Source organism: Ambystoma mexicanum, chromosome 14, assembly GCF_040938575.1.
Source record: "Ambystoma mexicanum isolate Mex_15411 chromosome 14, UKY_AmexF1_1, whole genome shotgun sequence".
NCBI lineage: Eukaryota > Metazoa > Chordata > Amphibia > Caudata > Ambystomatidae > Ambystoma > Ambystoma mexicanum.
Genome location: NC_090940.1, coordinates 87643295 through 87656975, shown reverse-complemented (window position 1 = coordinate 87656975; position 13681 = coordinate 87643295). Strand labels below are relative to the sequence as shown.

The 13681-nt window shown below is 46.1% G+C and overlaps 1 protein-coding gene across 7 annotated transcripts in view; it reads right to left on the bottom strand.

Moving 5' to 3' along the window:
- The window catches only part of RYR3 (ryanodine receptor 3), a 1751462-nt gene that overhangs the window by 1100799 nt on the left and 636982 nt on the right, over window positions 1-13681 (bottom strand). For all 7 annotated transcript variants that reach the window (XM_069638568.1, XM_069638566.1, XM_069638573.1 and 4 more), the window contains 2 exons: window positions 9597-9761; window positions 7191-7312 (listed from right to left, as the gene is read on the bottom strand). In XM_069638568.1, the coding sequence (XP_069494669.1) occupies window positions 7191-7312; window positions 9597-9761 (287 nt within the window). The remainder of the gene's footprint in view (window positions 1-7190; window positions 7313-9596; window positions 9762-13681) is intronic.

Sequence of the window (13681 nt, the reverse complement as noted above, 5' to 3'; positions counted from 1 at the left end):
AGGCCACATTTGGAGAGTCTAGATGAATGCTAAAGTCACTCAGGAAGAGAAATTTGGGGGAGGTTGTCGGGAGAGAGGAGAAGAGGTCAGCCTATTAATTGAGGAAAAGGGTGGTTGGTCCAGGGGGCTTGTACATAGTGGCAAGAGTGAGGGAGAGGGTGGGAGAGACACACAGCCTACAGACGAGGCATTCAAAGGAAGAGTAAGATTGAGTTGTAATGATAATTAGCAGGGACCCATTCAGGGAAGATAAGGGCCACACCACCTCCAATCCGGTTAGCCCTGGGCCTGCAGAGGATCTTGTAGTCCTCAGGAAGGGAAGTGTCAAAAGCAGTGACAGAGCTGGCATTGAACCATGTCTCGGTGACAGCAAGGACGTCATTTTGAAGGTCTTAAAGGAGGTCACAGATGTCAGAGGAGTGTTTAACAGCAGAGCGAGAGTTGAGGGTAGTTACGTGAAGATGGTTGCCATCTTTAAAGTTCTTCTGAAGTGGGGTACAGGGGCATGGTACACCCATCGGAGGAGGCGGGGAGGCCACAGTGGTGGCAGTAGGAGGAGTGGCAGGAGAGGGGAGGAATTTGATGAGAGACGAGAGACGCCCATCCAGAAGGAGGAGGTAGGGCTGAGAGCCCTGGTCCATGATAGTGCCATTATGGTAGACATTAATAATGCACCTAGATGATGGAAGTATGCCAAGAGAATGTCCCATTTGGTTTCATCGTTAATGGGTGAGGAGGAAAAAAGGGGATAGGATGGAGACCATATGAGGAGTCCATAGGTCGGGAGAAGGGACAGTGAAGAGGATGTCGGTAATAGTCTGCCTAGAGGAAGCATTGACGTAGGTATCGGCAATGGGGAGGCCTGGGTTGGAGGCCATGAGCGCTTTCTTTAACATTTTCCCTCCATACTTCGAAAGAGAGATAGGATAGGTGATAGAGTAACAGTTAGAGTAGATAAGGGAAGCAGAGAGCACCATGTGTAGAGGGGGGTGGGGTGTGGGTGGGACTGGTCAGGAAGAAGGACTGCACTGTGCAAGAGGAATTCACCAAGGCCTAGAAGTCAAATACAGTGGGAGGCGGGGGGGATGATACAGAAGTACAGTAAATTCAGAGTCCAAGGAGAAAGGGATTAAGTTACAGCAAGCAGTAGTATGACAACATGAGTGAGATAGGTGGGGAAACAGGTGAAAGTACTACATTATACATTGTCATAGGAATTACAGAATACACAGATTTGGGATTTAAAAAATGCAGCTGAGGGGCTAGGATGATTACAGCAATGAAGTAATTGAATTCTCAACAGATATGCAAAATTAACAATTTAGGTGAGGCCAAAAGATTTCAAAACAGCTAGATTAAGTTTTAGGATATCTAGTTAAAGTGCCCAAACATTACAATGCAGCAAAAGATTTCACAAACAGCTAGATTCTGTTTTAGGCTATCTAGTTAAAATGCCAAAACAGATTTCACAAACAACTAGATTCTGTTACATGCAATCAGGATAAAGGTGGTAGGCATTAGAATACAGCAATGGTAGCAAATATAGGAGTAAGCAATTTGCATGGCGCAGATGTGGAGGAGAGCTCATAATCACGGTAGCAAGGGAGCGATTTACCTTGCGGTTGCAGTCAAGTGTAGCACCAAGGCACAAGAAATCAGCCGGAAACTAGTAATTATTTGGTCAGTAGTGAAGGCAGGTGCCAAGTAAGTGAGTCAATGCTGTGTGAAGGTAGGCGAGAGCGACATGGAGGAGGGAGCAGGGAAGCAAAAAGTGGCTGCGAGACAGCAACACAATGAACCCAAGAGGGATATAGGGGTGCTGAGAGGAAGGCGGGTAACAGAAGGAAGGCCCGGTATTCAGCAGGCCATAGAAACAAGAGGCTTGCTGCTGCGTGCAGGCGTGAGGAGGCTTACCAGGTATAAGGATGATCTGCATGTGGAGCCCCAGGTCTGCTGTTGTGTGGCAGGGGGGTTGGCACCCTCAGGTCCAGACAGGGTATCTGTATCATAGTGGTGAACATGTTCTCCTGCATCTACTCTAAGTGCTTTTCCACTGATCCTCTATTTACTGGCAGACATATAGGGGCTGAGCGGTAACGGCATGAGTGTTCCCTAAATAGAGCAGGCAAATGCAGTGAAGTTCAGCTTTGGGATCTTGCCTATCACTAGCAAAGCACCCTAAAAGCCTTGCACCGACAGCCACCACACTTTGGAAAGGAACAGATTATCCTCCACCTCAGGGGTGCCGAGTATGTGGGTGCTCCGGGGCCCGGGCACCCGCCGGCAGAATGAAGTCGGTGCTGAGCCCCCCCCCCCGGGCCGGAGAAAAGAGACACAGTATGGATGGCCCATTGTTCCATCCATACTGTGTCTCTCTCTGGCCTGGGTAAATGCTTGGTAAAAAAAAGATGTTTAGAAATTGAGGGACAGATGCAAAGCAAGAGGGTCTTGTTTCATCTGTGCCTAAATTTCTAAAAATCGTTTTGGGTTGGCTGTATTTGTAAATCTGTGCACCCCTCCTCGCAAGAGGGGTGCACAGATGTAGAGGTACACCAACCAAAAACGACTTTTAGAAATTGAGGCACAGATGCAAAGCAAGTTTGTCCCTCAATTTCTAAAAATCGTTTTGGGTTGGGTGTATTTGTAAATCTGTGCACCCCTCTTGACAAGGGGGGTGCACAGATGTAGAGGTACACCAACTCAAAACGATTTTTATGAATTGTGGCACAGATGCAAAGGAAGAGCCTCTGTCCCTCAATTTATAAAAATCGTTTTGGGTTGGGTGTACCCCTACATCTGAGCACCCCTCTTGCATTGCATCCATTGCATCTGGGGAGGGAGGGGGCAGGGAGAGGGCAAATGAGACTGTTTGGATGTCTCTGAGTGTGCACGTGTTGAGGGTGAATGCTATGCGGGGAACAGAGGCATTGAGGGAGGGAACTTCCCCTGAATTCTAAGGAAGGAAACAGCGCGGGAGAGGGGGGAATTGTGGGGTGAGGTGGGATCACCTTCTTGGGGGGGAGCAGTAGAATGTGATAATTCAGCATTTTGAAGACCACAATCAGCCGAAATAAATCACTCTTTTGTGTATGTGTTCTTCAAAATGTGGAATTATCACATAGAACCTAGTAAGGACCTTGCCATACTGTTGATCTTGTTCAGTGTAATGCCATTCAATGGAACAGTACTTGCAGGGCTGCTGTAACTCAATGGTGCAGTGCTATTGGGCTTCTATAATTGTTGAATCCTGTCAGCGGTAATACTATGCTTTTGTTGAGGCAATGCTAGTTCATCTTAGTGGGGCTGCTATACTTTTGATGGGACAACATCATCACTTCTCAGTTGAGCTGCTACACTCTTATTGACAAGGCCCTGCACTTCTCAGCATATTTATTTGTTTTTATTGGTTATTTATAATGCGCATAATACCCCAAGGTTTCTAAGCGCGGACTGAGGGATCGAACCTGTGTTCCACGGACCGAGGGATCGAACCTGTGTTGCTCCGTGTCGTCTTGCTTCCGAGGCGAGCACGTTGCCCCTGAGCTATCCTCCTGAGACTCTGAAGATCTGAAGTACATTTAATGATACAGAACCAGAACTATTGAGCAAGTCTGATATCATCTTCACCTTCATCAGAATAACTAAACACTGTTGTGGTTATACAAGAGCTAATATATTTAAAGAGATGGAATTACTCAGAATGTAGCAGCACTATTCAATAACCCAAAGTGCTTAAGCATAGTTAATGTGAAAATTCTACACTTCTCACCATTGGGACAGTCCTGCCACTTCTCACAGAGGCTTCTACACCTTTTATGGGGCAGCACCGATCCAGCCCACTGGGCAGCTTCACTTGTAATGGCACTTCTCAATAGGGCTGCTATACTTCAATAGGAAATGACCAACACTACCCTGCAGGGAATTGCATGCTCCTGATGCCACCGAAGCAGCACTTCCACCCACCACGGCTGCTTTATGTGCGTTTACTTCTCAGCCACTCTGCTTTACATTTAAACAGACCGAATTGTCATTTCTCAGCAGGACTGCAACACTATAGCATTGTGTTCTGTATGTTCAGTGCTTCTTCACCACCAATGTGGATTCATGGCACTTTCCCAGTGTCTGAATAGTAGATTTGGCTACAGTCAATTGGCAACAAGCATGCCCCGAGCTGCCTGCTGTCCATAAGCTGCCGCTCAGGATGTTGGAAGCCATCATGGGGCAAGGGATAGAAGGCTCGAGCCTGTAAGATATCAGAATCAGCAGGGTCTTGAAACCTGCTCACTCATTCTGGCGTGAGGGACCATGGGACAACATGAGCCTGATCCCACATACAGGGGGTTGTGCCCCCTTTACTCTCCTGAATGAAAGAATGAGCTCTCTCAGACACAAGTTATCACCCCTTCACACACATTGGCCCTCATTACGACCCTGGCGGAATTCGCGGTGCTAAATGCACCGCGGAGCACGGCGGAAAGCCGCCGATAGCGCCATGGGGGTTGGCGGATTTACCACCCCATGCCGACCTTGGCGGAGCGGTAAATCCCCAATCCCCATTTTGCCCTTCCCCATTCCCATTCTTGCCCCATAGGGTATAATGGGAGTGGGGAAGGCGTTAATTACGCCACCGTAAAGTACGGTGGCGTAATTAACAACGAGGTCCCTTAGCGCCATGGATTTCTCCGCCCGGTAAAACCAGGCGGAGAAAGGCTCCATGGCGCTACGGGAACTCGTAGTAGGGCGGACGGGTCCGCCGCGAATAACGCTGGCGGAAACCCACTCCGCCAGGGTCGTAATGAGGGCCATTGAATGAATATGGTATGGATCTATAGATCGAGAAAAATGGAGTGAGAATTCAGAGTGTTTTAACAGAAATATAATTGTCTTGACTGACTCCATTAATATACATGGGGTCACTGAGATGACCAAGAGTGAAACTTTACGTTCAGTTGTGAGATTACCAGCAACAGGTATACTATGCTCCAAGGAGTGAGGTGCCCACTCAATATATCACACTGTTTAAAGGTGTGAGACCCATCCTGAATGCTTGCCCAAAGAGCCTTGGCCAGAGTTTCACACTGAAGAAGTGAGCATGTGATCCGGGGTCTGCAGCCCACACACACACAGGGGATTCCCATGCTCCCACTTGCAAGATTTGCACCAAATTAGTGAGATTGTGCTCCAAGGTAGGAGGCACACGCACAGTCGTTGCTCTGAGGTATGACACACTCACAGGATGGGCTGGCATTTTGTTCTCCCATCCTAGTTGTGTTGCTCTGCCTTTTGAGGGCTACTTCAACCTGGATGATTATAGAGGGGTGGTAGGGGCAGTGCTGGCCTACTGGAATGCAACTCGAAGGCTTAAACCTCCTTCTTACTTGACTTTAGTATATGCAGTACATGCTAGCCAATGTTTCCACTGTTCTGCGGCCCCCCCTACCCTTCTTACACCAAGTTGGTGACTACATGCAAATGCGGTCATATAACTGCCGGTGATGTCACTTCCTATATTTGGTCACCCCCCGGGAAATTCATAAATCGGCTCCCAGAAGCTGACAACATGAAATAAATACAAGGTTTTATTCCTCTCAAGTCCATCGACACAAATAGCTTGATAGAGAGGTGATTGAAGGATATACCAGGTGGTGGCGCGGTCTGAAACCTAGCAGTAAGCCTGTGCTTGTGCAGGACCCTGGTTACACTCCTTTATTCATTTATTTATTCTTCTTGTAAAGCAGGAACTGTGTTGCACCACTGTCACTCCTGAGTGTATCAAAGCATATAGGCTATGTGATGGATGGGTCCGACCACTTTGCAAGCAGTTCCGTTCTCAGCTGGTACCTGTCCTGACTGATCTGTCTTGGTTCCATGAGTGATGGCTAGAGTTCCATAATGGCAGCACATGGATTTGGTGTTGCTTTATGAAGGATCTGTTCGGATGATGGGGAGCTATACGGGTGGCGCGGTATGATTCCACCTGGAGGAGGTGAGCAGCTGATAAGGTTACAGGTGCAAGGCTGTATGCATGGATGTAAAATCCGCACAAAGAGCTCAAACATTCCCAAATACTATGTTGCGGTGCAATGGAACTGGGGCACACAGGCCCATAGGGAAACAATATTCTTCAACACACACTGGCTCAGACTAAAATCTTCTGTATTCCCATAGGCATGCCTGATATGTGACTGGTTATGCCCCATCCCATTGGTTATTTTCCCAATGTTGCTATCTGTAAGTCTACCTTAGCAAAGAAGTGATGTAAAAGTCTCTTTTTAGTATACTGAGTTCTATAAGTGGTATATGTCGAGGGAGAGCTGGAAAAGGGACATGTACAAACTGTGCTGAGCATGGCCGAATGGGGGCAGGTGCCTTGGGCAAGGGCCACCTGCCCCTAAACAAACAATACATCATGGGGCCCTGCAAGCATGCGCTTTAGGCCACCCAGCATACTCTCAGCTAGTCATTTTTACATCCAGTCTGTAGATACAACTCCCTCTCGTTGAGTTTCTAAATAAACGACTCGATGAAAATAAATCCCTTTCTAACCCGGCATAAACGCAATTTAATGAAAGAGTAAATCACCTTCATTCTGTAGATAAATGACCCAGTGCAGTGTGCTTGAAAGCTCTGAAATGCTCATGTAGTGGTTCAGTTCCCCTGCTGTCTGCCTGTCCCGTGATAATCTGTCGCTATTAACACTATGCACATGTCATGTGGCAGGGCACCAGTCGTCTCAAACTAAAGGCTGTGTCACCTTAAGAGTGCGTTTGCTGCCCGAAGACAGACTTCAAGGTGTTAATTTAACCAAGATTTCTTCAAATCACCCAGGTGAGAACCCATGAGAAAGGGGAGGAGGCAAAATAGCGCCAATGTAAACTAGTTGGCGATTTGTGTAAAATCAAAGAGCATTTTGAGAACATAAGCTCAAACACGCATTTTATATATGACATACCGGTAACAGTGATTCCGTCTTGCAACCCTGCTGAGCAAATAAAGCACACTGACCTTTCCACTTAATTATTTTATGAAAACATCCTAGCAGTAAAATGATGACATACTATGTGTCATATATACACATTTGGAGAGAGTTATCCTTTGGGAGTTGGGTGCTCGTTATCCTGGTTTCATCAGCAGCACAGCATATACCTGCACATACATATCGCTTTACAAATAGGAACTACACACAATACCTGATGAACTGGCTGAACAAGCCTGTTGTGTTGCGTATGATTCTTGCAGCTTGTGACTCTTCATGCTGACATCTCTGCAGCAGCACCCCATCGTCCATGTGGCCTTCCTGATGTAGTATTGCCTGAACAGGATAAAGGGCTTGGTTAGTTTACTCTTTGGATGACATTGTTTTCAGTAGCAGGACATATCAAGGAATAAGAACTAGAACACCTAACTTGTGATCCAGTCGTGGATGCCTAGGGCCTACTTAAAGCTCAATCCCTCCAAGAGTGAATTACAACTGCTGACCAACAACACCGAACACCCTAGATTCCAGGCCTGGCTCTCTGTTTTGCATCTCGAAGGCTTCACAACACAGCTGGCCACCTACGCCAAGTTCTTTGGGTGTGTGATCAACAGACACCTCCCTTACAAACAGCATATTGCAAGAAAAACACAAATGCCTTGGTGCAGACTTTCTCTCCTGCAGAAAATGAAGGCCTTCATCTCAGAAAACAACTTCAGATCCGCGGTCCAAACCATGGTCCACTCCCACCTGGATGGTGGCAGTGCCCTTTTGGAAGGTCATCGAAGGAATGTGCATAGTCAACAACATCACTGACCCTCATCGAACTACACTGACTCCCGCATCATCTTCAAATGTGCTGCATCATATGCAAGGGTTGTCACCCTGAAGTCCCCAAGCTGCCTCACTGAGAAACTCAGCATCCCAGGAGTCTCTACAATCCACCAGAAGTAAGGACACGTGCAGACTTGAACTCCACCGGTACAAGAGGGAAAGGACCAGAAGACAGGCCTTCTCTGTCTACGCTCCAAGACCCAAGAACCTCCTCCCCATCAACATCAGACTTGTCCCTCAATTCTACAGTTCAGGAAGGATGTGAAGACCCTCCTCTTTAAGGAATGGCTCCTCCCTAATACCTAGGTCCACACACCGTCCACTCTCCACCCTACCTGAGAGTGGGTGATCCCATTCCCACTGTTTTGTCCTTCTTTGTCTGCTTCCCTCAACATGTACTTCACCCTATGAGTGTAAAGTGCACAGTTGCTTCCTGAAACTAGGTCTGCGCAACAAGTGCATGGTCTACATGCAGATCCACAGACTGAGTGTCCACTTGTTGTGCCTAATGTATTGGATACATTAATTTGAAAAGCAGGTTTTTCATATGTTGCTGATAGAAAAGCTGGGCACAGAATCAGTGTATGGAAATTAGCACAATGCGATTGGTAACTGTCTTTAAATCCTGTGGATTCGAGACACAACTATGCCACCATTGCACAGGTGTGCACCAGAAGTGGTGCCAATTGTGTAACATAGGATTACACTGCTATTTCCGTTGAGCAATATGAATATGAGCCCACCCAACGCAGATTTGGAAAAAAGCACACATGTCCCTGACCAGCGTATTGGGGTAAGAAAAGCAATCTGGCACACATAGGTTATGCAAATACAGTGGTGACAGTCCTCTCCCTCATGGGCTCTTCTACTGCCCAAACTTGGCCAGTATGCAATCTAAGACTGGCTCATTACTCTACCCATGTCGTATCATCTCCAAGCGCAACTAGCATACCCACTTACAGCCCAACCCCCCTCAATCCCAGCAACCTTTCCCTCTCTTCCGGCCCAACCCCTCATTTACGTCCATCCCAAACCCATTGCGTACTTCCTAACTAACCTCATTACCCACATGCAACCCAAATTGCTCATTCACCTCCGGTCCAATCTTCTATCTCAAGACTCTTACACGCTTCAGCCTAACACCCTCATTCATTTCCATACCAAGACCCTCACACACTTCAGCCCAACAGCCTCATGAACCTCCGGCACAAACTACACCACCTACTTCCACCCTCAGACCCTCAAACACTTTAGCCCAACACATCATTCACTTAATCACTTTCAGGAAAATCCCCCTCACCCAGATCCTTCTTAAGACCACCCACTTAGTTCATTTCAGCCAATCCCCATCATCAGACACTTACAGACTATTCCTCCCACCAACTTCAAGTCGGTGCCCTCATTGTCCACAGTGTTTCACCCAACACCCGCACTCACTTCCAGGGTCACTGTTTTTTTCTTATATACAATATTATTCACCCTCCGGATGTCAAATTGCCCTTTACGCACAATATAGCACTCTGCCACGTCCTTGGACTATATTATGCCTGTCGGACTATATTGACTTCCCGAGAGGCTGAAAAAATCCCACATGTACTTCATGTATAGTTGACAGCTTGCACCCCAGAAGCACAGAATGCTGCGAATATAATGATTTCCAAAGGCAACTAGGAAATATATATAAAAGTGGTAAAAACAAAATTAGACCATATGTTCCACACGTTTTTGTAAATCCTAAGTGTATTCCAAGGATTAATATACATTTATAAAATGAGTGTATACATACCCTTCGTTTCAAAGGTCCCAGACGAGCTGTTTTGGCGTCCTGAGCTTTATAAGTCAGCCACAGCCCACTGGCCACGTGCTGCACGAAGGAAATGGAGTCGCCATATTTGATTTCAGCTGCACCCATGCCATCGATATCACGTTTAGGACCTGAATCCAATTTTTCCTTCAATCCCCCAGAAAATAATAAAAAGCAGCAAGGTTAAACTCATTGAACGGAAAGTGTCCTTGGGATGGACGATAAAACAGTATTTAGAATATTGCTGACATCCAATGCATTGTAATGCACGAGTTAGAACAATGGATTGAAACGCTTAATGTTTTGCAAATTTCTTTATTAAATGCTTTTGGCTAATAATCTAGCCCTTTGCATATAAAAACCAAAGTAAAAATGCAGTACAATAAAACAACAATAAAAACATACTTTTCATATCACGTGTATCATTTCATTTCAAGTTACCTCAACATTCTGGTACTTGCATACTACCTTACACACATTTTTCCATACAGGTAACCACATTTACAGCATCTTATATAACCGTCCTGTACATATACTTAAGGGAAAATAAACACATTTTAATAGAGGCAGTAGCTTATCCCCAATGTGCATTGCGTCCGCTATAACGACTAAAGACTCAGCCCGCATTATTGTCACCCAGAATTGATCCTTTTCTATGTATTCAATGGATACACAGAATCGCTGGTAGCTGTCTAAATAATATCTCTGGGCAGGCCTACAGCTAGTCAGTAAATGATGACTAGTTTCTATTTCTTGGCTGCATAGTCGACACAGCCTGTGTTCTCGTGATATGCCTATCCAATCCCCCATATATTCCAGGACTGGCAACAAGTTTAGCCGTAAATACAGGATAAAGCACCTCAATTTTTCTGCCCATATTTTTGTTCGGTAAGTACACAGTCTCAGCGTTGTAAACCCCTGCGACCTAAACTCTTGGTATCGTCTTTTGCTTACAAGACTGTCGACAGTCGTTACCCGATCTCACTTGAGCGACTTTGTCTTAATATCATGGAGAAAATAACCAAGGCTATCCATGTTCAACATCTCTAGCCCAATGTTTGTCAAATGACCTTGGACGATGCTTACCAAGTCAAGTTGAGCCAAATGTCTCGGTCGAAAACACATATGCGCAGCAAACATAGAAAATATGCTTACTGAGGGATCTATCTGCCCAGATTTTTTAATATTCATTAGCAGTTTACATCAGGCAAGCTTCCATCTCATATGGAGGGACATATCTCCCAGTTCCAATCTTAAGGCTCCCACAGGTACTCCCACTGGGAGGTTAAGTAGAGACCTTACTATTTTTCCTTCTAGTATGTCAAGCATCCCACCTGCTTTTCCGTAAGAGTTTCAGTCCTGTACAGCATGCATGGTACAATTGACTTCAGGTAAACCTCTAGGAGGCCCTCTACAGAGCCACCACCAGCTCTTTTTATATACCCCTTAACTACTTGCCATCTACGGACAGCTTTCAATGTTATATACCTCTTATATTTTGTAGGACTCGGGGCACCATACAAGGGCAATACTGGATATAAATAGTTGTCTACTACTTACAACTTTACACCGCCAATGTGCCATCTGTACCCAGAGGCACAACGTCCTTTTCCCTGCAGTTGCAATACCTTGGTTTCACTCTGGTTAATCCTTAATTGGTTCACCTCCGCATATTGAGCCAGTGCGTCCATGGATCGCTGCCGACCCACTGGGGTATGATCTAACCGCAAAGTGTGGTTTGCATACGCCAATGTGCCATCTGTACCCAGAGGCACAACATCCTTTTCCCTGCCGTTGTAATACCTTGGTTTCACTCTGGTTAATCCTTAATTGGTTCACCTCCGCATATTGAGCCAGTGTGTCCATGGATCGCTGCAGACCCACTGGGGTATGTTCTAACCGCAAAGTGTGGTTTGCATACGCAATCCATGGGACCACAGTTGCACCAATCCGCGGGGGAATCTGTCCCATCCAATAAGCACCTCACCCATGTATGCCACATAGAGGTTAAACAAGAGGGGTGCCAAGACGCCCTCCTGCTCGAGTCCTCTATTTGCAGACATGGGTGCAGTGACTACACCTTCTTGAGATAATCTAACACAAACTGTAGTGTCAGCGTAGAGTATCTTGATAAAATACAAGTGTTTGTTGATACCCCAGCCTTCGAGTTTAGCCAACAAAATTGATCTCACAATACAGTCGAAGGCTGCTGTGTAATCAAAAAAATACAAGTACAGTGCCCCATCCAAGTCCCCAAGACATCTGCTGCCAACAGATGGAGTGCGCAAATAGTCTGTGTGGTGGAGCAGCCTTTTCTGAAACCAGGCTGCAATGGTCTGTAAGGAAGGCATGGTATCAAACAGTAAGATAGACACAAGTGACCCCAGTTCAAGAGTGTTTATTGAACTTCAATTGGGTTTGAAAAACGCCTATCTAATCCTAAATCTAAACATGGGAGCAAACTACGACCATCAAATAATAATAAAGTAGTCCTAGTAGTGTCTTGTCAAAATAAAAGGGCCTATGATAATAAAACTATTGCCAATCCTTACATCTAAATACAAATGGTGTGAGAAACAATATAACACAAAAGAAAAGTGTTCAAGAAATGATATGTCAGGATAGTTGAGCCGTTAGATTCCCTTCCCTGCGTTTTCAGCATGGGCCAAGGCGGCACACTCAAGCTTAGCACAAACTCAGGCTTTTTCAGCACGAGGATGCAGTTCAAAATCTCAGTATCAGGACCGTCAGTGCCAAAGTCTCTTTGCCATTGAAAGTCTCTTATTTCAGACGGCCTGATGCAACAAACAAACAGTTCCTTTCTCCTCAGGATTCCCATATACACAACTTCTCTGGTGATTCACTGTTCACACCAAGTCCCCCTCCACCGGGCTCAGACACACTTTAACACAGAACTTTCCATTGGTCTCCCTCTGCCGGGCTCAGAACAAATGTATCCAATTTTCCAAACATTCTTAACTGTATCAAAATCGAAGACTTTCAACTGTGCGCAGGATTCTGCTTGACCTGTCCCAGGACACTACGATTCACAATTCTTTGTTCTCTTTTTAATACAACCCTTTAACTTTCACCTCTGCCACTTCTCAGCTGGATACCTTACAGAGACCTTCGATTGAGCACCCACGCGGTGCCGGACCACTCTGTCAAAGGTATCGTATTTTGCTTTTCCAAGTTCCAACACTCATCAGCAGTTCAACTTTACTTGCGTCTTTTATCACACGTGTTTTAACAATGTTAATTCCATCGTTTGCTGCTTGCAACCTTTGCTTCAACACAGACCAGGCTTTTATCGGTCTACCCAACTCACCGGCTGTGTTGATTTCATTGACGCTGCTTGGTCTCAGAGCCAAGGATGGTGCCACAGCGGCTTCTGCTTCTCCCTGCCTTGATTAGTGACGCAGCAGGGCCCTGGATATCTCCGACACACAATACAGGATACTTTAATCTGGTTTCCTGGTCTTATGCTTTCTAATCTCGAGGGCTCATGAAAGTTAAGGCTTCTTGTGGAAAAGGTCAAGGGAACTTCCCGCCTTGCGATCCCCGCCTGTTTTGCCATCTTCTCTTGTTCAGCTGCCACCTTGAAACTGCTGTTTCCTTATGTGCTTTGCCTTTCTCAGAGTGTGCTTTCGTGCTCCGCCTTTTATCCATCTGGGGAAGCTTAATGGAAGTCAGGTGTGAGTGTCAGTCAGTAATTGCCTGACCTCGCCTGACCATTGTTTTGGGACACATCAGGTATACTGCTCGGGTGTTTGTCTGTTTTATCCCAGAACGGGCTGTCCGTGTGAATGTGTTCATGTAGGAAAGGGGGTGGGGGGGGCAGAGTTCCTACGTATCCTACCTGGTAGGATGGGGTGAAGGTGGTACACGGTTGGGAATGAAGAACTCAAAAAAGACTGCAAATCCTCGGTACTCCACCACCATAGACCACTCCACACCACACCACACTTGTGCTTATTTAAGGGACAGACTTTTCACTTCATAGGGCAAGGAAATAGACCCCCTCTCCTCCGACCTGCACTGTTAAATCAGGGACAGAGTTGGTGGGT